General features: G+C 41.8%; 1 protein-coding gene across 1 annotated transcript; it reads left to right on the top strand.

The window, feature by feature from the left end:
- The first annotated feature begins 67 nt into the window (after window positions 1-67).
- On the top strand, window positions 68-23835 carry SLC4A1AP (solute carrier family 4 member 1 adaptor protein). The gene is made up of 14 exons (XM_077813623.1): window positions 68-685; window positions 3690-3882; window positions 4638-4760; window positions 5784-5844; window positions 6750-6889; window positions 7170-7330; window positions 8547-8616; window positions 13322-13511; window positions 13955-14066; window positions 14485-14707; window positions 15599-15688; window positions 16967-17037; window positions 19957-20029; window positions 21236-23835. The coding sequence occupies exons 1-14, from the start codon at window positions 125-127 to the stop codon at window positions 21283-21285; spliced, it is 2118 nt and encodes a 705-aa protein (XP_077669749.1). The 5' UTR covers window positions 68-124; the 3' UTR covers window positions 21286-23835.
- Window positions 23836-26544: the final 2709 nt, after the last annotated feature.

Raw genomic sequence — 26544 nt, forward strand, 5'->3', positions numbered from 1 at the left:
GGCTCTGAGCCCTTGCGGCGCTGAGACGCGGGCGGAACCCGAGCTGCCGTGGAGCAGGTTTCCGGGGGGGCTGGTGTCGGGGGGGGGGGACCCGCTCGGCTGGTGGCGGCCGAGCCCAAGAGGGATGGAGCCGGTGGCCGAGGGACCCGACTTCGGGGCCTTCAAGAGACCGGCGCTGCCGCCGGCGGTCCCGCTCCGCGGCAAGGAGGTGGGCGCCGCTCCCCGGGACGCCGAGGGGGAAGCAGCGGGTGAGGAGCCGCCGGCGGAGAGCCCGCCCCAGCCCCGGGAGCAGAGCTCGGCCCCGGGCCCCCTCCCCGCCGCGGCCCCGCGGCCCCGCTACCAGGAGCCGCCGTGGGGCACCTGCCCCCCGGCCGAGGCCGGCTACGGCCTGGAGACCCTGAAGGGCGGCGTCATCGTGGGCACCCTGCGCTTGGAGGGCAGGAGCTGGTTCCTGGTGGGGCGGCTGCCGGGCTGCGCCCTGGCCCTGGAGCACCCGTCCGTGTCGCGGCACCACGCCGTGCTGCAGTACCGCGGCCAGGCCCAGCCCGGCTTCTACGTCTACGACCTGGACAGCACCCACGGCACCTTCCTCAACAAGGCCCGGCTCCCGCCCCGCACCTACTGCCGGGTGCGCGTGGGGCACACGCTGCGCTTCGGGGGCAGCTCCCGCCTCTTCGTGCTGCAGGTGGGTGCGGAGCGGGGGCGCTGAGAGCCATTGTCCCAAACGGGTAAATCCTGTATAGGATGGGAACAACTTCAAGCCAGGGAGTGCAGCGGCGCCTCTAGTTCCAGGCCCTATGGTACGGGGGCGGGCGGGGGTTGTCTGTGAGCTGTAAGCCCCCAAAACCGTCCCCAGGCAACACCAAAAATGCCTCTGAAAGTGGGGCTGCACTTGCAGTGATGCGCAGAGTACAGACTGCGTGCCCAGTTAGCACCGGGATTAATTAACAGCAGCTCTGCTTAAGGGAATAGAGCAAAGTTCCATATGTACCTAAACCTAGGTATGTGGCCTGCAGGGCTCTACCCACCCAAACCATGCCCTTCGGGTCTATGCTGCTATTGTTAGCTCTGTAGCATCCTACTGCTACCCTTGTAGCTACACACCATCGGACAAGTGTGGATGGAACCCGCCTTTCACTGTAGCGGGTACTCATTCATGTGTTCATTCCTGTGCTCTACATGCTGCCCTGAGTGTACACAGAGTCTGACTCTCACTCTTTGCAGTTAAAGCTGTGTCAAACCCATGTGTTCAGAAATCATGAGTTAAAATTCATGACTCTGAAAAAATATTTCAGAGTCTCTTTCTTAGTCTTCTGGCTTCTCAGTATTTAGTGTGCACTTGGATCACATTTTCAGGCTTGGCTTTGCAACCATGAAGGCAAGAAACTCACTTTTTAAAAAAGTTGAGTCTCTCACGTTCACGTGATTCCAGGAACTGGAGCATTAAGAATGCACTAGACATTGTAAAAACATAAGAATGGCCTTACTGGGTCAGACCAAAGGTCCATCTAGCCCAGTACCCTTTCTTCTGACAGTGGCCAGAGGGAATGAACGGAAAAGGTAATCATCAAGTGATCCATCCCCTGTCGCCCATTCCTAGCTTCTGGCAGCAGAGGCTAGGGACACCATCCCTGCCCATCCTGGATAATAATCATTGATGAACCTATCCTCCATGAACTTATCTAGTTCTTATTGGAACCTCATTACAGTCTTGGCCTTCACAACATCTTCTGGCAAAGAATTCACAGGTTGACTGTGCATTGTGTGAAGAAATACTTCTTTTTGTTTGTTTAAATCTGCTGCCTATTAATTTGATTTGGTGACCTCTAGTTCTTGTGCATGGGTTCTCAGACTGGGGTTCGTGAGCTGTCAGCCTCCACCCCAAACCCCGCTTTGCATCCAGCATTTATAATGGTGTTATAAATGCCTTTTTATATATTTAAGGGGGGTCACATTCAGAGGCTTGCTATGTGAAGGGGGTCACGAGTACACAAGTTTGAGAACTACTGTTCTTGTGTTATGAGAAGGAGTAAATAACACTTCCTTAATTACTTTCTCCACCCAAGTCATGATTTTATAGACCTCTATCATATCCCCCTTAGTTGTCTCTTTTCCAAGCTGAAAGTCCTAAGCTTATTAATAGCTCCTCATGTGGTAGCTGGGCCATGCCCCTAATTATTTTTGTTGCCCTTTTCTGAATCTTTTCTAATTCTAATATCTCTTTTGAGATGGGGTGACCACATCTGCATGCAGTATTCAAGATGTGGGTGTACTAGGGATTTATATAGAGGCAATATAATATTTTCTGTTTTATCTATCCCTTTCTTAATGATTCCCAACATTCTGTTCACTTTTTTGACTGCTGTTGTGCATTGACTGGATGCTTTCAGAGAACTATCCAAGATCTCTTTCTTGAGTGGTAACGACTACGTTAGACCCCATCATTTTATATGTATAGTTGGGATTATGTTTTCCAACGTGCATTACTTTTCATTTATCACCTTTCAGTTTCATCTACCATTTTGTTGCCGAGTCACCCAGTTTTGTGAGATCCTTTTGTAGCTCTTCACAGTCTGTTTGGGACTTAACTATCTTGAGTAGTTTTGTATTGTCTGCAGATTTTGCCATCTCAGTGTTTACCCCTTGTAAAAGCTATGATAAAGTTGCAAGAATTGGCAACCCTGAAACTGACCAGCTTTCAAACTGACAGCATCCTTTTAAGGACACTATTTCATGTAGCTTAACTTCCTTATTCAGCAACTTAAGAAAATAGGTTAGAATTGTGGGAAATGGGAAAGAATTTGATTCACCACCTGTAAAAGTGCTCTCTAATTGGCTTGGTTGATCATTGACTGGAAAAAAGAATCACCTTCTGAAGTATAATGTACCCGTCATTGCTCAGAAACGGAGCATCAAACTAGATGGAACATTTTTGTTGTTGTTTTATTATTTGTTTTCTCCAAAGTGACAAGTTAGCTATATGGTCCTGTAGTGTAGATTGCATGAGGAGTGCCTTTGTTGTCTTCATTGTATGTTTAGTTCTTGCAGCAAGATATGCATCCAATTCTTTCACTGCATATCTTGGAAAGTTGCATTTTTGCAGAAAAGCTTGCATGTGCTGCTTTGGCAAATGCAGACTTTTTGAAACTAATCTAAATTAAAAAATCAAATTTAAGAGTTAAAATCTGTTTTTGTTGGGGGGTTTTTTGTGTTAAAAGAAAAAGGAACTAAAGCAATCAGTTTCATTTTCTAGTTTAGCAGTATGATATTTCTAGGAGTTAAAACACTAATGCCTAACAGTCCAGGAAAATTTTTATTAAAAGTAGTGATAACAGGCTCTTTTGAGGCTCTCAAAGCGCTTCATAAGCATTAGTTACTCATACTTAATCACACCCTTGTGAATTAAAGGATATATAGGGGTCACCTGTCCTACCATTAAAATGCAGCCACATCTTGAATCGAACACTGCATCTGTAATGCTGCTCGTCTGTAGACAGGAAATTAAATCTACTGTGTCCAGTAGCAGGGGATTTAGGATTACGGAGTACAATAGGTAAACTGAACTTTTTATTAAAAAAAAAATGTAAAGAGAGATTGACAGTATCCTAGAATAATTTGCTTTTCTGTTACAAAATGGTATCTTTTCCAGATGCACTCTTTAAAGATGTTGTCTGTGTCTTGTGCTGCAGGGACCTGAGGAGGATCAGGAGTCTGAGTCCGAACTAACTGTGACTCAGCTGAAGGCTCTGCACAAGCAGCAACAGGCAAAGCTAGAGAAGACAATGTTAGGCGAGGACTCAGATGAAGATGAACAAGAAGAAAAGGAAGAGAAAAGAAATGAGAGCAGTCAGAGTAATGATATGAGTTGCTCATGGGGAATGGGTAAGAGATATTGTACCCCTGAATGAAGTTGCTAAAATAAGACCTAAAGTCTTTTGAGCAAAAACTAGAGAGATGAAAACTAAGCATTGAATTCCAGCTGCAGTGGTGTATTATTATGAGAGTTTTTTGAAGACAAAAATCATTTCCTTTTTATAAAAAGGATTGCTGGTGTAAGTAAGTTTGTGTGGAAGAGACAGAAGGAGATCTATGCCCAAACAAAAAACACAACTTTAAAGGTCTGACTTCAAACCAAAAAAGGCAAGAAACTAAGAATTGAAGTTTATGCTCTGTCCTTAACTTCTGATATGTTGTGTATATTATTGCAGCAAATGTAATGTATACAATTGCTGGAGACCACTACACAGTGGAGTTAGCCCTAACTGAATTCTTTGAATGTGTGTGTGTTTGTTTGGCAGTAAGGTTGGGTTTTCTAATTTTTGTGGTTTAACTCTCAAGTCAGCATGTGAGAGCTGACAAAGTGGACCATAATTTTAAATAGCTAAAGTTCCAATACTTTAAGTATGTCTTTAAAATGATAAACTACTATTATATACTTAACCTTACTAGCAAAAGGCAGGTGAATCTGTGAGGGTAACTTATCAAAAGAATGTAAAAGTTAAGCAAAACTTGTTATACAGGGTTTTTTCTGAATTGCGGCTCATATTTTTCGCACTGATGAATGCTGAATTTTACTTGCATCTCTTCCCAACCTCCTTTCCTATTTCATCTGCACTTCTGTGCATGCTTTCTTCCAGGGGAAGATGCCGAGGAAGATGAAGTTGAAGAAAATCCTATTGCCATAGAGTTTCAGGAGGAGCAAGAAGCCTTTTATTTGAAGGACCCTAGGAAGGCGCTGCAGGGTTTCTTTGAAAGGGAAGGTATGTGTATTGTGTCTGTCCTTTGTCAGCAGAGCATTTCCCGATAGTGGTGCATGTGGTGATGCCATAAAGTATTTCTTCACACAACGCACAGGCCAAGACTATAACAAGGTTCTAATAAGAACTAGATAAGTTAATGGAGGATAGGTCCATGAATGGCTATTAGCCGGGATGGGTAAGGATGGTGTTCCTAGCTTCTGTTTGCCAGGAGCTGGGAATGGGCGACAGGGGATGGATCACTTGATGATTACCTGTTCTGTTCATTTCCTCTGAAGCACCTGGCATTGGCCACTGTTGGAAGACAGCTACTGGGCTAGATGGACCTTTGTTCTGACCCAGCATGGCTGTTCTTATATTCTGAGTTCAAACTTTGCTCCTGGCTCCCAGGCTGGGAATTGTGTAAGCACCTTGAATCATTCTTGAGTGACACCCCTTCTACAACCAACTCTCAAAAGTAATGTTTAAGGGATCCAGAGGCTTCATAGTTCAGACCCATCTGGTTAGGGGATGGTGGTTATGATATGAGGCTTTATAGGAAAGTATTATAGAGCAGCAAAAACAGAAGGCAGTGACAACTTGACGTCAATTTAAAATCATTGCTGGTAAAGTTTGCAGATGACTCAAATATTGGTGGAGTGTTAAATAATGACAGCTTGCTTCTACAGAGAGATCTGGATCTCATTGTAAGCTTGGCTCCCTTTAACAGCATATGTTTTAATATAAGAAAACGTAAGGTCACAAACGATGAACCAAGAATACGGGTCGCTCTTAGGATGTGGGGGACTGTGTCTGGGAAAGTCATGACTCAGAAAAGAACTTAAGGTCACAGTGGGTAACAAAGTGCCCAGGATGTTGTGGTGGCTAAGAGCAAGTCCAATCTGTTGATGTATAAGCAGGGGAGTATCAAGCACAAAAGGGGTTATTTTCCTTTAATCCTCGCTATCATCCCCTACCACAAGTAGTGGTTGCTGGTTTTTACAATGTGGGCAGCTGCATCAACTTTTTTCTTTATTTCCTGTACAGGAGAAGAACTAGAGTATGAATATGATGACCATGGACACAATACCTGGCTCTGCAGGGTTAAGTAGGTATACTGTGCGTTGACTTTCTGAAATTAGAGGCTTTCCTTTCAGTTTCACAAGCAGAAGCGGAGAGAGTCATTTGTTTGATTGGTACATCTGCAGCTGAGACCAAAATGAGATTAGGCTTAAGCATTGAAATTGAAATAGAAGGATAATGGATGGATCATTACCTAGTTTAGTGTCTGTACTCTTTCCCTAAGTCTTTCTTGCTTACCTATTTTCCATCCCCCAGGAACATCAAATTGTGACAACTCTTTCAATTGTCCCTACTGTGAGAAACACAACAATTTTGAAATATTATGCGAGGAAGAATTTAGCTAGCAGTATCTCACAAACTAATGGAGATAGAAATTCATGCTTTATAGTATTTGAAATCTGATTCCCTTCTTTCAGATGGTATAAAACAGTGGTTTCTAGCTTCAGAGGCTCTTCAGAGAGGCCACTAACATCATGTTGGTGTTGATGAGGGGAAAGCAAGATTGTAATTGGAATGGTGTGACATTTAAGGTCTGATAGCTTATGACCAAATAGAATAGCTTGGAATGGCTTATACCATTTTGACAATCTCTGCTCCAGTATGGCATAATGTTAATTTCTAGCATTGGTAATTCACAGGACAGGAGTGTTTAAAAGTACTTTGGGGCCTAAATTAGTTCCTTTGGCTTGTCTGTGCTGTTTTGCTATGGCCTGGGATTGGATGTAGGAAGTCCTGTTCCTCAGGCTAGTTAAAGATTTGCCTGAAAGTTTTTTGGAAACTAACTGGTTTGACTAATGTTGTAAAAAATTGTAACATGAAAATATTTACTGAAAAAGAGAATGGCGTGGGATGGAAAGAGTGATGTCCAACATAAAGAACATAGGAGTCTAGTAATGTCTCAGAGCTGTTCTGTAACTCTGAATTGAATAGGTTGCCTGTGGATGATGCATCAGGGAAGCAGCTGGTGGCAGAGGCTATCCATTCAGGAAAGAAAAAGGAAGCAATGATACAGTGCGCACTGGAAGCTTGCCGAATACTGGATGCTAGAGGTGTGCTGCGGCAAGAGGCAGGTCGGTAACTGGTCACGTTCTTTGGTAGCTATTTAGAAGATGCTCTCTGAGGGGCGGCTTCTAGTTGCCGAGAAAGCTTGAGCCTGCTGCATATGCCTAGAGTTGATTTAAACAATCTTGCGTTCTCCAGTGAATGTGTTACATATCTCGTCAATTACGTGGTACTAACTAGACTAGGTAGGCTTAAATCAATGATGTAGATGACTAGCTTCAAACTGTTCTCTTTTTCAAGAGCTTTTAACTTTTTCACTTCCTTGCCTCCCCCTCCCCCCGTTTTCAGTATCCCGGAAAAGGAAAGCAAAGAACTGGGAAGAGGAGGACTTTTATGACAGTGATGATGACACCTTCCTTGACCGAACTGGGGTTGTTGAAAAGAAACGACTGAACAGAATGAAAAAAGCTGGGAAAATAGAAGAGAAGCCGGAGACTTTTGATTCACTGGTAAGAAGAACGTCAGGTTATCAGCCAGACCGGGCATTGTTAGCTTCAGGCTATAATCAGTCTTGCATACACTGTTGCTGGAAAGAAAGATCAAAGGGATTTTAAATTGCTCTGTGTTAGACAGTGCTTTGATACCATCTCAGGCCTGTAATTACCAATTGATCAGCCTGGAGTGGAGTCAGTAGGGCTCCGTGTCCATAGAGCGAGAGACTTGGAGGGTTGAAGATTGGTGTTGGCATATGCATGGAACCTTTTGACTCCAGCACAGGATGGAAGTGCCAGAAAGCTGCTGCTACCAGCACTTCAGTAGCATGTGGGCACTTAGCTGGTGGTCCCAGTCTAACTGAGTGAACACAGAAACTGCCACCACTTTTGGTACAACTTAACTTCTACTAACAGCCTCAGCAGAAAGGAGGAGGACTGATTGTACATGGAGAACAAGTCTTCTCATCATAGAACAGCGCCTGCTTAAGGTTGAGGTGTGTCAGGAAGGCAGTACTACGGAAGTTTGCTCTGCTGCTGTCCCTGCTGTGCCTGCTCTGTGGATAGAGGACTTCAGTCCCCAGGCCAGTCAGTCATCTGGCATGAGCCCTAAATTCTCACACACAAACTAGGGGAGGCAAGAGGAATTTGCAACTTCGTTGATCAGAGCTGTGAAAATAATAATAAATTCAGCTAATGAGTTACCAGAAAGTAGTACATACTCTATTCTAGGGAAATGTACTATAATTGTGCTTGCCTGTGCAGTTTTTCTTCTGCTTGACAGGACAGGGCAGAGAGGTGGGTGAATTGAGTATCAGAACAAAGACACAAACAGTTTCAGGCCATCACAAAATAATTTCCAAGTGTCGAAAGTGCACGTGGTACCTCCCAAAACAAGATGATCTGGTCCCTGCTTCAAAGACCATACAAAGTGGATTGAACCTGGCTTGACAAGTTAGGGTCATACTCAGACAAGGAGGGTGAGAAGGAATGACAAGGGTGACAACAATATAACATGGTTACCCAGGCATGTGCACATCTTGATGCTTCAGGAGGAAAATGAGATGAGAAATGGTTTAGGAGCAGAGTCAGTCCTTTGAGCCAGTAACCTCCTGGCCAAAGATCAGCAGTGTAAAGACAGGATAATGTGTAGAATATTGGTTTTAAGAATAACTTATTTTAAAAATAACATCTTTAAAATGAAAATGTTTTTTAATTGTGTGGCTCTTCGTAGGTTGCAAAGTTAAATGCAGCTGAAAAAGAACTTTCTGAGATAACAGAGAAGCTGACGGTTTCAGGGAAAGGTAAGGCACCAAGTATCCCTGATTGAAGAGCTTTAGGGAGCGCTGTGGAGCAGAGGGCAGAGTATGTATATATGTCTTACATATAGTTGCTAAATGAAAATGGAGGAGTGGAATCTAGAAGCAGGCATACTTACAGGTCATTTTGCTCACTATTGTTTCACACCAGTCCCAAAGAGAGTACCTAATCTAGTACACAGGATCAGACAGTAGACAATATAGATGTAGTTCCCTGCATTTGTTATTAATGAGTATCTTAACTGTACATAACATCTCGGGTAAGGGGAGGAGGGTGTACTAGCTAGATGAGTTTAACAAGGTAAACTAGTGCTCATCGGTGTTAACCATGTTTGTGACACCAATCCTATTTGAAGAGAATTCTTCCACAAGCTCCAAATCCTTTTGCAGGAAACAAAAGACCAAAGGATTCTGCAATTGCAGATGGCCTCTATTCAGGTCATCTTTGTCACTGCAGATGTAAAAGTTTAAAGCAAACAAAAACTGAAAAGTGCACAGTGAAAGTACTTGAAGTTTAGGACCCTGTGTTCGTCTGGTGAATTTGCAACTTGCTGCCACATGAGGTCAGAGTTTGGGTTCCAGCCTTGCTCTTCTGGGGTGGGTCTGTGTAGTGTAGAGGAAAGCTACTGTCAGGTGAGATGGTCATATTCCACAACTCAAGTCAGGCCTAACCTTCCTCAAAGAGAGGAGCACTATAAGGCAAAGCTTTTGAGACTCTGTGAGGAATAAGTTAGGGGATCCTAGAGAACTTTAACCAGTCCCCTCATCCCCTGCAAGCATATCTGGAAACAAAAGGTTCTGTCTTCAGGGTTCCTTGTGGAATGACCCCTGAATATAGGTGTATGTAAATACATTAAATTTGTCTGCCAATAATGTGCTCTTGCATTTCATAGAGGTAGTTAAAAGGATGCTGTCACTCAAAAATCCTACCTCCATCTGCAAATTTTATACCTTCTTTTGTTTTAGTAACTGCTATGTTTACTAGAATGAAAGATCAGACGGGAAAGCATATTTTTGTCTTTTTTTCAGATTTACTTTGTACATTTGACGGCACTTGTTGAGTAGTCTGTTACACTGCTTCCTAATGGTTAGTTGCATCACTCTCATGAGATGCAGTTGGGAGGGAGAAAATTATACTCTTCCACAGGCTCTGCAAGCAAGTATTTATTGTTAGCAACAACAGAAGGTGAAGAGGCAGCAGGCAGGTGCATTCCCAAGGACATTTTGTGTCATTGCTCTTGGACCCACTCAAAAGACCCTGATAATGCAGCAAGGAAATGCAAACTCTCCTCCCCTCTTTTTTATCAAAAAGGAATTTAAAAAAAAAAAATCTTTAGTGAACAGCCTTTAAATTGTAAGCTGAATTTAAAAAAAATTCAAATTGACTGTCTCTTTAAACAAAACAAATATTGGGCACATAAAAAGTCCACTAGAAAAAGTTGAGACAAAATGTACTTGTAGGCTATGTGTAATGTGGCCAGGTGTTATCTGGGGGAAATGTACTTAGTTGTTTGTTTATACATTTTTCTACCAGAAATAGTTTGTATAAACAAAGGATGGGTCTTCCTTGTGTGAGTAAGATTTCTCTGAGAATTGTAGAGTCTTCCAGATGGTAATATATTTCAACTTATGGTAGCTATACTTTTATGTCTGCATGATATGGTCCGCTATTTCATTTTGGTAAACCAACCCAATACCAGTGCCAGTTTGGATCAACAATTTTGTTTCTGGTCATTTGTCCAGGACCATTGCTTGGAAAATCTATCTGAACCTGAAAGCATTTAGTACTGTTAATTCCAGCGTGTCATGACTCACTGAGGTGGACATGAATCCTTTATAGCCCTGGAACACTGGGAATGCCAGCATTTATTGCTAGACCTGTCAGACTGCGAGGTATCAGACCTTACTTTGAAACAATACTGGGGCTACTTTGGTACCTCAGTTTAACAATGCTTTCCTGACATTGGGCCAGGATAGACTATAACTAGTCTTAGATCACTGGCCAGTCTATTTTAATCCTTGTATTGGCTGCATGTCTTTTTTTCTTTGCAATTTAAATTGGTAGCTCACATTAACCATAGGTGCTGGCCTACAGCTTCCGAGAGCACTTACACTAACGATAGGTGATTTTTATCATTGTATTGGTAGTCTGTCAATACTAAGGTTGTGAAACCTTATCAAGCTTTGGCTTTCTCTGAGTCATTACATGTCTGGCCTCTAAGGGCAGCACTCCAGAAAGATGGACGAGTGAGTGACAGGCTGAATTACTGTACCTCTTACCCAGCACTTGTAGAAATTAAGTGGTTGTCAGAGCGACATCAATAGAGGTTTACAGATTGCTTTGTAAACTCATTTTGAACTACCTACTGATGGGGAAGCTTGATAACTCTCTCATACTTCAGTGCAGCTGAATGAAAATCAAATACACAGAGATTTTCACTTTTATTTTTTGTTAGCGATGATAATGTTCTTCACGGACAAGCTGATAGTGAAGTAAATGGCCCTAGAGCTTTTGTCCATATAACATAAAATACAATATCCATGATTAATCCTGCTCCTAATGATGACTAATTTTCGTCTCCCCAGCAATTTTCTGTGCGATTGCAAATATCACATCCTAAGAAAAAGACTGAACTGCATTCCATAGCCTGAGCTTGGGAAATCTGGTCCCTCAAGCAGCAGGGGGGTAGAGATTCCCTTTGTGATGCTGAGGTAATAGATCCTGCTGTGCATTTGCTCATCAGAGGACAGACTGGTTTGTCCAAAGCTGTATTTACCTGGGACACGGCTGTCCTCTGTAGCTGCCACCCACTGCTGAAACTTCCACATCCACTTACGCGTTGCAGAGTCTCTATTTTGAAATGGTGGCAGCACTTTAGGCAGAGACAACTAATCCATTCTGCATTGGGGCAGGGTTGTAGGTATCGATTTTCTGGGCTGGTCCATTGTGCCCAACTTCAGGCCCAATCCTGTGAGGTGCTGAGCATCTAATTCCCATTGATTTCTTCAAGGTTTTTCCCAGGTCAGGATCTTTTTGAGTCTAGAGCATGCATGTCTATTCACCGGCTTACTTCAAAGTTCAGATACTTAATCTGGTGGTATGCTAAACATCTCTCTAAGAATGCATCATACAGTGCAGAATGTGTGTAAGTTTAGTAGTAAAAGTGCTGTGTGTGTGTGTATATCTATATACACACCTTTAATTCAAGGTTATTTTGTAGGCATCCTTATGCACATAAGGGTGAATACTGACATACAGTATCTCTATCTTTTAAAAGGTTCAAACAGTCAGTTCATGGGTAGCTTTTGTCCTGATTCACACTCAGTGTAAAGTAATTATATTTGAGAGAAATAGACTTAATGAGAGCTACTTTGGCTGGACTACTTACAATACGTTTTTATTAACGTTGATATATCATCTGCCTAAGGGACATTAGGGCACATAGCATACCAAGTAATAATAATTCCTTGCATCCTATTAACTAAGTGATCTTTGAGTAATTACTGTTACATGCTGCTACAGCTTTTGTGTGTGTGTTAAACTTGAAACTATATTTTGTTCTATATCAGAAATACCCAGTTTATGAACTGAGGCCTTCTAAAAATGTTTGCATAACTAGAAGAAATGATTAATAGTTCCTTACAATCACTTTCAAAAATATACTAATCACAAAAAATTTAAACAAAGCCAAAAAAAAAATCATCTTTAATTACATTCAACCAATTCTGATTTATAATTAAGGCTGAGTTAATTAGGACTGAAAGTTAAAATACTTCGGCCTGGCTTATAATTAGGACAGATATTTAAAAATTTGCAAATTACATAATTGCGTACAGACACACGTACATATCTACATGCACACGTAATCATACAGTTACAAAGATTTAAGTTTGCCTGAATTTTAGCATAGCGTATAATAGTAAAAATGAGGCAGAAGTTCTTACCGAACAACAAGGGCTCAGAAATTCTGACAACACAGAATTAGTTCTCTTCATTGTCTGCCTCTGACATAACTCAGAGGTTGCAAATCCTGTAGCATTGTCAAAATCCAAGAAAAGAACTTTTCTGATCCTTGTTAAGTCATGGGTTAGCAAGAAAAACCTGAGGCTCTAAAGCCTCATGAACTAAAATTTGAGATGCAAAAGAAACAACTTTGTTATTACATATATGGGAGGAATCAGCAATGTCTGCAAAGAGATGGACTCTCTCACCTTTGGGAGGAAAAAATCCATACCTTTATTTTCCCAAATATAAATCAGCCTTCCCAGTTAGAAAACATTGCCAAAGTAACAGTATGTAAGGCTGTCTGAACAGGAGTCGCAGATGAAGTATTTTTTATAGTAAGATAGGAAATACTTACAGACTTCAAGGGGGTGATTACTTGAGTTAACATTCACAAATTCAGAAATGGGTTTACACAGACTAAAATGGATAGAATCAAATTCATCCTTTAGAGAACTCCATTGAATTCTTCCCCAGGGACAAATTTGGCCCATCATTTAGCTGAATGGTGAGAGTTTTGCACAGAGGGTGGTGTATTAACTATTTATCTGTCTTGGGTACTTATATTGCCCCATGACACACTTTGCAATCTTTAAGGGTTAAATTTGGTGGGTATGAGACTCATCTTTTTTTCTATTTCCCCCGCCTCCCCTGCTACCTTGTATATTTTGCAATCCTCTTGCCCAGCCCAATCCCAGCCGGCTTCTCAGGATTCCTTGGATGAGTTCATGACTGAAATAAAATCAGGCTGCTCCTTAGACAGCGTAATGAGGAAGAAGCTTCGCTTGCGGTCCTTTGAATTGAGGCAAGAACAGCAGAGACTGAAAGGGTTAATAAAGATTGTTAAACCTGCAGAGCTGCCGGAGTTGAAGCCACAGTGAGTCTACATCAATAATCATTGTATATTGTCCATATGAAATTGTGCTATCCTGGCAAGTGAAATGCTGCCAAAATGTAGAAAGAGCAAAATATACAATGGGTACCACCTCCTGTGGTACATCTGAAATGTCACTTTGGCATGTCAGTGTGCCACTGACCCATAGCCATGTCAAAGGCATGCTGCAGAGAGATGCAGCAGCAGTGGAGTTAAAGCAGTAAGATCAACACCTGCTTCGTGTGTGTGCACATGTGCACACACAGTGGTGTTTCTTAATAACATGTCTTGCAGAAGCATCACACAGCACAGGTTTGAGTTCTTGTTTCATAGCATCACCTTTGTTCCGCAAATGTTTCTGTTCTTAAATAGAAGAGATTGATGCTTAGGTATTTACTGTAGACTGTGCATTTGCTAATCACTCTTCTTTGTATCTAATTTGGTAGGACTGGGAGTCATGGTGTGGAAATGGAGAACAAGCCTAAAAAGCTAACACTGCCTCTCTTTGGTGCAATGAAAGGGGGAAGAAAATTCAAACTGAAAACTGGAAACCTAGGGGTAAGTTGGATGAAGAGGCCAGTTTTCAGGTATTCGTTGCTTTCGTTTCCTTAGGTCGTTGGCTTTCCCTTCACTTTCTTTTCTATTCTTCTTGGCCTTTTAGTTAAATTCAGATGCATTATTGGTTTAATTCCCAATAGGACTATCCAAAAAACTATGACCTGCTTTTCTGGGGACAATGACTGTATCTCTTCTTCTTTTTCACCTGCACTGATACCTTTCCTTAGGACAAAATAGCTCGTCATCCATTTGGCACTTCTTTCCTAGTTCTTCCTATGTGTGGAACACACATGCTTTGTCCTGTCTTGTCTGTCTGTGGCCATTCTGTATCAACCTGTCTATATATCTCAGGGTTTTTTATAGCACTCGTCATCAGATTACCTAAACACTGCTACATCAGTTTGCTTTTACGCCACAGAAGTTGCCTCTCAGACGTCCAGTTATCCCTGAAAGCTTGTTAAAAATGAAAGATAATGGGCCTGAAGTGGAGGAAGAAGAAGAGGATGAAGATAAGGAGCAGGAAATCAAAGCAGCAAATATCGGGACACAAAAAGCAGAGATGAAAATGGCAGGAGAAGAAGCAGAACAAGAGACTAGTCTTCCTGCCAGTTCTCCTAGCAAGAATGTGGAACCCTCCCATGGTAAACAGTGACCGCTTTTTCCCTTTTCCCTGCATTAGGTTATGAGAGTATAAACTACTGGATTTTTCAGAGTTGCCCAAAGCTCTGGAGGTTTGTTTCACAGATGTTCATGTGACACTTTGCAGATTTCCTTTTCACAGCTTTGTGCCTATGAGTTCAGCATTCTGGGCACAAACAGATCCAGGAACCGAAGAGTTTCACCTGGTTTTGTATTAAAGCTCTGCACAACAGCAAATTTCCCATAGTTTTGGGATTTAAAAAAAAGACAAGAAAAGAAATCTTTCTGTATTGTGACGGGCTATATTGATAAACCAGTGTGTGCAGCACTTGAGTATCTTACAGTAACAAACTAGTACATGACATTGTTGTAAAGGAACATAATTAAAAAGAAAACAGATTTCAGAGTAAGAATACATTTGAAGGTTTATAAACTGAAGAGGTAAAATATTTTAAAAGTCATAATGGCAGGATCTTGACACTGTCTGTGTCTGTGACACTGTATATACAAATTCAAACCCTTTTGCATTCACCAACTCTGTGCATGTGAAAACTCAGCCATAACATTGCAGTAAGTTATTTTGTTCCCTCTTATCTGCAACTCTACGTCCTTGCTTTAATGTATGGTATCATGTGCGATATGGCCAAGTTGTTAGTTTAAACTGGCTCTGTGGGTTAATTAAACTCCCTTCCCAATGTTGCATTGAAATAGTCTTTCTATGTTTAAACTCTTTAGGTGTTTAGAGAGAATTGTCCCTTTATTTGAATGTCAGTGCTGAAATGAATGCAGCTAAGTTTACTCTAGTATATTGTGTTTCAGTGATACTAGTGCTCTATTTCTTAGGATGCCTGATGATAAGTGTATTCTGTTGACTTTTTGGCTGTTTTCCCCAGAGATTGGTTTTCAGTCTCAGCCCATCAGCAATCGGTTAAAGACACCAGATAATGAATATCAGGTGGGCCTATCACAAGAGAAGTCTCAAGGTGAGCAATGCAATGTGGGGCTCAGCAATTGTGCAGGAGATTATGGACTTAAAAATGTATTCAAAGGAGCTATTGTCTGTGCAAATTAGCAAAAGGAAACCGCATTGTCTAGTTTCTGAAGCAGGGAACTAGGAATCCAGGGGGTGTAAGGGCTATTTTCAACTCTGCCACAGTCTAAATATGTGACATCTGGGCAAGTCACTTCATCTCTGTATTTCAATTCTCCTCGCCCCTCCAAATCTGTAAGGCGCTTTGAGTTCCTTGGATGAAAGACACTATATAAATACAACGTTATTTTAATGCAGTAGCGTGACAGCAGGATCTTGTGAGGAAGAACCAAGTATAAAAAATGATGCACCCTTTTTCTCCTCCTTGTCTTGTCTTAAGAGTTGGTCAGAGGGGAAGTGCATGTGAAGATCTGTGCCAATACAAATCTCAAGTACCATATGGCAGTAGCATGCACTGTGAGCTGACCAAATGTCACCGTGCATTTTACAAAAGTCCATCTGATCCTCAAGATCAAAGCCTGACTTGGCATGCAAAACGTTTGGAAGAGATCTGTATGAATTCTTTTACTCTGCTCTCCCACCTGACAGTCTATGGCAGCCTAAGATTCCTCAGGGAGACTGTCCTCTTCTCTTATAGGGGTGAATTTTGATGTCTGATGAGATTGAGATCTTGAGTCACTTAGGTTAAATGGCAGGAGAGTCAAGGCTATTCATCTTACATGATCCCTCACTATTCTCTTCCACTAACTGATATTCCTGTACCCAGAGAAGTGGCATTTTCGTATGTTGGTTCCATGTATTTCCTAAAGTAGCTTTTGGTCTTCATGGCCCAGAGCTTTTGGTCTTCATGGCCCTTGATGGCCGAAGTCCAGGGCACTTCCATGCTCCTGCTTCAGTATTATATCCTCTTGTAATCTGCAGGGAGAAGATTGCTTGACTATTAAAATTTATCATTATAGTAACTGCAGATAGAAAAGACCTATTAGATCCTAACCCCTTACAGGTGGATATATGGAGTGCCAGATAGAGGATCGAATACGTTACATTTAAGTGACAACTGTAGTTTGTTTAATCTCAATAAATTTATAACAGTAGGATCCTGTTCAACAGATAAAAGAACTGAATTTCGGTTCAACAAGGTTAATGTACCATTTCCTTTGACAGGTCTGTTTTTAAGTGGGCCTTTTGTAAACTTATTTCTGATAGAGCTGCTGGTTTGTGATGTAGGAGCAATACCGTGTGCTATAAAACAGATCTTGTTTCTTCCCAGCGTCTGAGAGCGCGTGCAGGACATTTGAAGAGAGCCCCAAGAAAAAGACGAAAGTTTATGGCCCAAGCAGGGTAAGTAAGTAAGGGTACCTGAAGCTCTCTCACTCATAGGAAGACAGTCCCTGCCCCAAGAAATCAACAGTCCCTGCCCCAAGAAATCAACAGTCTAATTTAAAAGATTCCCTCTGAGCGAAATGGGCTGGTGACGTGGTTGGAGTACAGCTTTGTGACAGTGATGTCTCTTCCATGGTGTGTGAGACTAGTCTTCTAATACACTACTGCTGCAGCAGGCATAGAGAGCTATTACAAGTCACCGAGGAGCGTGCCTGCTGAGAAGCTATGATCTAGCATTTCAGGATTGACAGAGCTCCGTAATAGCTACAGTCAAAATAGACCACCAGTCCATTCATCAAAGCTTCCTTTCCAGTTTGTGCTGTGTCACAGTGATGTGATCTCTCATTTGCTTGTATGTGCTCCAACTTGCCATAAAAATTGGCATGCTCCAAGGCCCAGTCCTGTGTCTGCTGAGCTTTCTTGTGGATTAGCATGGGATGTTGCACTCACTGGCTTACACAGCAAATGTCTTAGTCTGGAAAACTGATACTGTTGGACAAAAACCTGGGGACCACCTCTGTAGTCCACATGTCTTGCCTTTAATATAACTTCATCCTTTTGGGAGTTGTGGAAAGGGGCCATTGTTAGTGCTGTGGAATTTATTGTAACTGGGAGCCAAGGTGTAAGTGGCCTCCAGTGCATTCACAAGGAGGATAGAGTTGTTTCTAGGATAAAAATCTGTAAGGGATATAAACCCTCCATGTTTTGGGGCATAAAGATAACCACTTCTGCTGGGGGTTAGAAAGAACCTTTTCCTGGGGACATATTACTGCATAATTTAGCATCATGGGGGCTTGTACCTTTCTCTGAACCATCTGGTACTGACCATTGTGGGAGACTGGGTACTGGACTAGATGGTCTACAAGTTTATCCAGTGTGGCAATTTCTACGCAGCACATTCTGGCTGTAGGTTTTGTAATTGATAGAATGCTATGCAAATACACTGCATCATGTAGCAAAGAGATGTACTGCCCATCAGCCACTAGCAGGATCCGCTAATCCAAAATAATACTTCCATTGGCATTAATTGATTCCGTTGTTAGCAATCCCAGCAAAGAGGCCAAGGACTGAATGGGAACATCTTTCAGAGGAGGTCCCTCCTTAGCTAGGTTGAAGCATATTAGTGAGGGAAGTGTCAATACATTTGCGCTGCTACAATCCATGCTGTACCCCTTCTGTGGATAACTAGAAGGTACCAGTCTCCAGGGCTGTCAGACCCAGCACCTCTAACCAGCACTAATTCACTCCAAGCATTCTAATGTTATAGTATTCTCATAATATTAAATACCTTAGGTTATCTTCACATTCCCATTACAAATCACTTTTTTGCACATGCGATCTTCTGCACACACTCTCCTTTTGGTTGATATTTTCCATAGTGGGTTTCAGCCCAAAGGTAGCATTTTTTTTTAAGTTTGAGGAAAAAATCTTTTTATGCACTTCTGAGTCATGCAAAACTGGAAAAAGTCTTTTCTCCTTCTGAAAAGATAGCTGAATTTTACATGCTGACACTTTCCAGGAGGCTAGATCTTCCAGAGGTCTCTAATCCAGGTTAATTTTAGAAAATTAAACAGATTTGACGGACTGAAACATTGCTTTGATCATGCTGATAGATCTGTATTAAGGTTTTATGTAATAACCAGTACATAAATTCAATGCTTAGTAAATATAGACTCATAGACTTTAAGGTCAGAAGGGACCATCATGATCATCTAGTCTGACCTGCACACTGCAGGCCCTCACCCACCACTCCTCTAATAGACCCCTAACCTCTGGCTGAGTTATTGAAGCAATGTATGCTCTGTGTAGATTTAAAGACTTAAATATAGGTGGGTTGGGTTTTTTTGTTTTGTTTTTCAATGTTTCACTATAGAGTTGTTAGATTTTGACTACATAATTGTGGAAGTAAAAGATGAAAGCAGTTAAAAGATTACTGCTTCAGCCCTAAATTTTCAACCTGACTTTAACTTGCTATCTCCACATTTAGGCCTCGATGAAAATAGCCTGATTTTTGAGGAGCACTTAGCAGTCACAAATGCCACTGAAATTAATGGGAGCTAGAAGCATGTATCTCCTTGGAAAACGAGGCCACTCTTATTTTAACAGCTTAACTTCAGGCATTCAAGTTTGAAACTGTTGGCCTTAATATGATTTTTATTTTTTTCCCAGTGTGAATTGTGCTCCTAAATCACTTAAATACTCTTAAGTCTCACCTTCCCCTTTTTCCTTTAAACAGGGACATTCATTGTAAAATTGACATCAATGTAACATTAAGCTTACAAATTTAAACCCTCGAGAGTCAGCAAATACAAAAATTAACATTTTCATTGTAACCTCTATTTGCATACACCATGGACACAATCCTGTGTTTTGCATTATCTGTAATGCTGTCAAGTGCAACAAACAGTTCTGCCCTCGTTAGTACACTCAACTCCTACTGACTTCATTGGGAATTTCATGGCTATATCGGAGGGTGGAATTGTCCTTCAGTCTATGCTCTGAGGCCTGGTCTATGCTGGGCGGGTGGGGATCGATCTAAATTATGCAACTTCAGCTACGTGAATAACATATCTGAAGTCGATTTACTGAGATCTACTTATCGCGATGTCTTCACTGTGGTCAGTTGACAGCTGACGCTCCCCCACTGCCCGTCGATGCCGAGGGTAATGTAGACACGCCCTGACAGACCGGCTCTGTTACCAGCCCACTGCACTCCTGTTGTTTCCTCATTGACCTTTCACAGTAGGGAAACTGCTTCCACCTCTCGGTAGCTTTTTTTTTTTTCCAGCTTAAAACTGACTATTTGAAACACTTGGGAACTTTATGCTAGGAATGCTGTATCTTTAAAAATGTCTGCTCAATTTTTATTTTTTGCAGCTCCAGCAAGCGCTTTCCTCCTCGCAGTACCCAGAAGATGACCCAGACTACTGTGTGTGGATGCCTCCTGCAGGTACCAAGCAATTTCCTCTAACTTCTTACTCCAATAAATCAGGAATCCATTTGCAAAATAGTCCTGAGGTCCCTGAAGTGTGGCCCCAAAAAAAATCAACCAGTATGGATATTTCACACATACACCCATCCCAAATACCACATGTAACAACCATTTACTTTTCACACTGCTATATGTGCTACTATTAGTTCCTGCAGTTCTATATTCGCTTCATTACGCCAAGTGTGGTGGTGGTTTTATTATTTGAAAGGAAGATCAAAGCCTATGAGGTTTTGAGCAGCCTCAACTTTCACTGAAGTCATTGGAACATTCCGCAACCTGTGGGATTGGTCCTCTAAAACTTTTGTGAGGACTTTTTGGCCAAAACTTTGAAACACAAATCTTCCTACAACTCGTATCACATGTTTTGGAGAGACAAGCCTTATTAACTTATTGTGGCAGAGATATGGAATGACTTTTAATAGGGGCACAAATCCAATTTGTGTGGAGGGTGAAAGGTAAAGATTAACTTTTCTAATTAACCTTCAAATCGTTTTGATTTAACCTTCTGTGGTTATTTTTAATGATGCAATGAATTTTCAATTATACTTTTTTAATGAGAGCATGGCTTATGCATATAGCTTTTCATATTAAGTGCATAGATTAGATTTCATATGGTTTCATGGTAGTCTTTCTCAAAATTACAGATAATTAGGGGTTTAAAACATTGCTGGGCCTCACAGGGAGGGAGGAGACGGGGAAGGAACTTCACTGAGGAGAGCTCTATCCCAGAGCTAAGTGAACAGAAGGACTGCACTCCATTAGCACTAGTAAAAACTAGAGCAAAATTCCTGGCTCAGCTGACCAGAAGAGGGGCTGAACTGGGTGTGTCTAGCCAGCTTCCTTTTTTGAGGGAGCTCTCTTTTCCTGTCTCCAGCTGTTAATGGGCGGATTTGTCTCCTGTCTGAGCTGGCATAATGGGGATACTGGAGGAACCAAATAAACAGGAAAGATATTATGTAGTCTTGTAAAGGCATATAACTCCCAGCTGTCAGGAATTTATGTATCAAAAGGAGACTAGTATTGTAGTATCCGTTGTGTGGGTTGGTATACTTTTTTTCTGCCTGTCGAATGTATGCTCTGTGCAGACAGTTTCATTCTTTGCTCTGAGTTGATCTTGGAAGAGAAAATATATATATAAATATATTTTTGTCTCTTGTCAATCAGGTCAAAGCGGTGATGGCAAGACTCATCTGAATGAAAAATATGGCTATTAAGCTTCACAGGCCCCAGGCAGGGGCTCTGAGGTCTAAGGGACCGGGCTACTTTGGACAGCTTCCTGCACAGAGTTGAGTGACGGGTGAAAGAGTTAGCTTCTCAGATGTTGTTGAAGATTGAATGGCATCAGCACCAATTCAGACAGTTATCTCAAGCATTGAATTTGTTCTTTGTTTTTAAAACACTTCTAAGGATTCCTGAGCCTTGCACATAAATTTTTCCACCTCTTCCTTCTGCAGTTGGCCTGGTCGTTGTATTCAGCATAGGAATGTTAGACTTGTAAGGACTTTATGTTTATAAGCTTGATGAGGTGATATCAGGCTGGTTTTATCCAATAAAAGTGAGAACACTAGTGTTTTTGCCTCCAAATTATACTTTAAAATGACATTTTATTTCAAAGAAAATATATTTTTAACCCCCTCTTCCCCCCCCCCCAAAAAAATCCTTTTTAACTTTTGGAACTCAAGCATTTCTGCACTGAATAATGCAAGAAAACCAGAGCATGAAATTGGCTGGAAACACTGAGAGAAATGCAATAATTAGAGGCATGGAAAAACTCTCATATGAAGACAAGCAATCCAAATATTTTCAATTTGTCTTTCAAAAGAGACAAATTTGAGGGGACATGATGATAAAAGCTCCCAAAATAGTGAATGCTCTAGAAAAGGGAGATAGGAGTTTCTGTTTTCCTTGTGTTATAACACAAGAACATTGGGACATTTGATGAATTTGAAAAATGGTACATTCAAAATTGATAAAAGATAATTCTCTCAGTGCATAATTAGACTGTGGAACTCATTGCCACAGAATGTTGTTGGAGCCAAGAACTTAGTGAGGACTAAAGAGGGATTTGACCTTTCTATGGATAACAAGAATATCCAGAACTATAAAAATTCATGCTGAAAAAGAGTATTGGAAAGAATCTAATACCTCATTTATCTATAATATGAAACCTGCGGCTTAAAATAATTCCAAATGTTAAGAGATTAGGAAGAGACCTTGATGGGAGCAGATTACCCTCCATCTGCCTACTATGCAGTTTCTTGCACCTTCTTCTAAAGCAGTGGTGGGCAACCTGTGGCCCAGGAACCGGCGTCCGGGAACCCGGCAAACCACAGCCACCGGGAGCTGCGAGGGCCATGCCTGCAGATTGTCATCAGCAAAATGTCTCACGGCCCACAATCTGATTACCCTGATGGGCCACATGCGGGCCACAGGTGCCCACCACTGTTCTAAAGCATTGATGCTGGCCACTGTCAAGAGACAAGATATTTGATTAAATTGACCATAGGTCTGAGGCAGTCCAACATTTCCTATGTAAAGTAGCTCTATAAAATGCTACGGTAGTGGTTGTATTATACATAAGGAAATTCTTCTTTTAAAAATATGAATGTTATCCTGACCATGTCTCTTCAGCTTCCTCTTTCATCAGACATGTTTCTAGGATGGTCATAATAGTTCAGGCTTTTCTATCTTTTCAGCATTGTGTGTTTGGGCAGATGCCTTTTGTATTCCCCTATTCAAGCCCCCGCTTGGTTGAGAGTATTTCTCCCTAGTAACCAAAGTCCACTCACATCAATGTCCTCTTACCAGTTCTTTCAAAATCATAATTAAAGAAAAAATACCTGCAGATGGAGCTAGTGAAGCACAAACCATGCTGTGTCATAGGTCTCTTCCATCTATGAGCTGTATTATGTCCAATTCCTTTCCTCTGGACCTCTGAAGTGTTCCCTTCGTAATTAACTCTCTCTCCCCCCCCTGCTCCCATGAAGCTGAAAATTCACCCACACTTACGCCACTGGCTTTAAATCAAACCCTGGTGTAGAAGAGTGATTTCACACCCTCCCATTCAGTCGCCCAGCTGTTGAGACGGGTCTTTGTTTCTGCAGTAAGCTACAGCATCCACACACTTGTTCTCGCTGCTTGTGCCAACATGTGGTCAGGATACAGTGCTTTCTCCAGCATTCAAGGACCAATTGTCTAAAGCTGCCATTTCCCGTGCAGAGGAAATGATTATTGTATTCTCTGCCACATGTTTACCTCATTATCGTAATTACTTTCCCTTGCTACAAACCTTCCTTTTATGTATTCACCTGATAAATACATTTTAATTTATAAGGCATATCCAAAGCCCTTTAAGCACTTAATATCTGGCCAGCTGCCTTCAAAATATTTTGGTTTGGAGCTCTGTGTGTGAAGCAGTTGGTTTGATAATTTGCATAACACATTCTGCTGTTTCACGTCAAACAATTATACATTTAATATAGTTATATAAATGCCATAGGTTTTTACAAGCTTTTACATTCTGATTTAAGTGTGACATTTAGCATTAGATGCTCTCAGCATCATGATAGAAATTAAGTGCAATGAAATGTCAAAGCTCTCTTTTTCTGGTACCCCAGTGTGTGTGCCTATATGTATATACATGTGTATGTATACTTTTCAACATGAATATATTGCATTGTTTCTGGGTTCTGATGACCTGTTAAACCTAGGTTCAGTCTCATATTTTCACTAGACATACTCAATAAAAATGCAGCCTAATTGTAGTTCAGCGGACTAGTCTTTCACTTGGAGCCTGGCTTCAAATCTAGTCTTTGATCGCAAGTGAAAATAAGATTGTTCTCCCAAACTATCATACACTTTGACTCACTCTGGCACACAACTGCTCACGAATGTCCTAGACTAGAATAGTGGAACTGCAGGTCACAACTGATCTGCACTGGCAGAACTGTATGGAGGGAGCCTGAGGCTTCAGCAGTTGTGAAATTCCAGATCAGGAGAAATGTGCATAGTGCTTATCTGCACTAATCTGACTAGCCCCTCGCTTTCATAGGTATCAGGTTCACACTCCTAGAGACAGGTGTAACCCTTAACGGTATAGGGGGTGTTATTGATATTATTGTATAAATATAGTACAGATGGTTTCTGAGGAGAGAACATTGCTTGTGTGAGCTGTCTTTATTACATCTTTATGTAGAGGGAAGATAGTCTTGCCTTTACCCTGCAATATAGGGGTGGGTACCCTCTAGGCACTCTAATTGAAAATAGCTTCTCCTGATTTCCTTTGACTCTGCATCCCATGCTCCCTACCAACTCCAGTCTACACAGAGCACTGCTACTAGCTTCCTCTCCCTGATCTTCCCTATCACACCACCACTCCCTTGTCTTTAGATCAAGTTCAAGCTTCTCATCCCTCTGAGGCACAGCACAATTTTATCTTACCAGTATCTTTGTGTTCACTTCCTCCTGCAGTTTAAACTCCTGAGGTTTCCTACAAACCACTCCTATACCCTTCTCCTGCTTCCCCTTTGCATATTCTTTTCATATCACCCCTTTTCTTTTAGTATATCTTCCCCTTCACTCAAATTATCTTCGGAATGCACTTTCACAAAGCCTTTCATCAGTGATCCTTCAAAGATGCCCACCCTACTTTGTGATGGTGACCTATCAGCTGATCTGTAGTGTCTGTCTGGTTTAGGGCCTGGTCCTGGAGCTAATTCTGTGTGGGAAGAGCTCTGCAGCTGCCTGGAGTCAGTTGCAGGACTGGAGTCTCAGTGCAAGCTCCTTATAGGAGGGGCCATGTCTGCCTTTGTACAGAGCTGTGCACGCTGCTCTATAAATAAAATTGTAGTAATGTGAAGTGAAACAATACAAGAAACTATGGTGATCTACTAGCGAAATATTTCCCTTTTAGAACGGCCGTGCATCTGTTCTGTTTTGGAAGCAGCAGCATATTGTCCATGGGAATTTCCTCAGAAAGTAGTTGGCAGTGCTATAAGCCCATGATAGGAAGTGAGTGATGTTTCTCTGATGTCAGAACAAAACGGTACTATAAATCTGTAAGTTGTGTAACTTGCTTATCAACCTTTTTATCCCCTTACCATAAATAACCTTCCCAACAGTCTTTAAGAAACATCAACCAAGGCAGATTCATAACAGCAAGCCAATAACACCCTAGCAGCTCTTACAGGCTATTGTATGTAATTCTGCTGGGGTCTGTGTTGAAATGCTGATTTATTTTCCAGTATTGAAAGCACAGCTGTAAGCCCCGCAGACCATTTTGTTCTTGCTTCTAAAGCAGCTCCCTTAGCTTCAGGTGTTTCTCACCACAAAGCGGATACAGCCGTTTTCTTTCTAAAAATTAGTGCACTGCCTGCAAACTCTGTTTTCTGGCTTCTGTTTTTGAGAAGCAGTCACACAAGGAAATGTACTGTGATGTGTTGATAGTTGATAAGCTGCAGTATCTCTTCTGTCTCTCTAATCATTCAGATAAGTGGTAAGTGTGAGCCAGTGGCTTAAGCTCAGGCCTGGGTATTAGTAACTTCTATATTCTGAACTTGACTCCTGTTCGCTCTCTGACTTCAGGCACGGGAGTCAAGATCAGAATGCAGGCATTTTGAATGCCTAGTTAATGGGAGTTTTGCCACTGATGTCCAGGGGTCAAAGTTCCATCTGTTAAGTCTCTCAGCATCTCTACAAGAAGTTACTTATCTCCATTTTAATCACTGCACCTCTATTTCCCCATCTGTTGTAAAAGGGAGATAATTAGCTTATCTCAGAGACGTTAAGAAACTAAGGCTATGTCTACGCTACAGTTTGTGTCGGAATAACTTCTGTCACTCTGGAGGGGTGAATAAATCACACACGCGCACACTCACACACACACACCCCCGAGTGACATAAGATACATGGACATAAGTACCGGTGTGCACAGCACTATGTTGGCAGGAGAGCTTCTCTGCTGACAGGGCTGCTTCTGCTAGCAGGGGCTGGAGTAATTAAGCCAATGGGAGAAGCTTTCTCCCATCAGCTTAGAGCAGCTTCAGTAGAGAACTTACAGTGGTGCAGCTGCATTGGTGTAGCTGCGCTGCTGTAAACTCTCTAGGGTACCCATGTCCTTATCGGGTGAAATCTTGACCCCTGTGACATCCATGACAAAACTCCCCTTAATTTCAATGGGGCCACGATTTCATCTTATGCTTGGAAAGTGCTTTAGCATCCTCTGCTGAAAGGTGTTATGTAAAATGTATTATTAGAGCAGCAGAGGAGGGTAAGTATGGTTGAAGGGCAAATGGATCTCTGTTGCCTAGAAGGAGGAGGAGTGTGAACAGCAGCTGATGCTACTGTCAGAAACCAGTACTGAGGATTGGGATGAGATCATAAAAAGGAAGCCGTATGAGGACCACTGTGGCAGCTGGAGAGCATGGAGATGCTGGGAAGGATAGAGCAAGAAAGAAGAGAAACCTGAATGCATT

Source organism: Eretmochelys imbricata, chromosome 3, assembly GCF_965152235.1.
Source record: "Eretmochelys imbricata isolate rEreImb1 chromosome 3, rEreImb1.hap1, whole genome shotgun sequence".
NCBI classification, from domain to species: domain Eukaryota; kingdom Metazoa; phylum Chordata; order Testudines; family Cheloniidae; genus Eretmochelys; species Eretmochelys imbricata.

What these genes read in the sequence shown, in the direction of transcription:
- SLC4A1AP (XM_077813623.1), top strand. Translation starts at nt 125, where the DNA reads ATGGAGCCGGTGGCCGAGGGACCCGACTTCGGGGCCTTCAAGAGACCG. An exon ending in GGGTTTCTTTGAAAGGGAAG is followed by an intron (nt 4,761 to 5,783) that starts GTATGTGTATTG and finishes TTTCCTGTACAG; the next exon opens with GAGAAGAACTAGAGTATGAA. An exon ending in TGTGCTGCGGCAAGAGGCAG is followed by an intron (nt 6,890 to 7,169) that starts GTCGGTAACTGG and finishes CCCCGTTTTCAG; the next exon opens with TATCCCGGAAAAGGAAAGCA.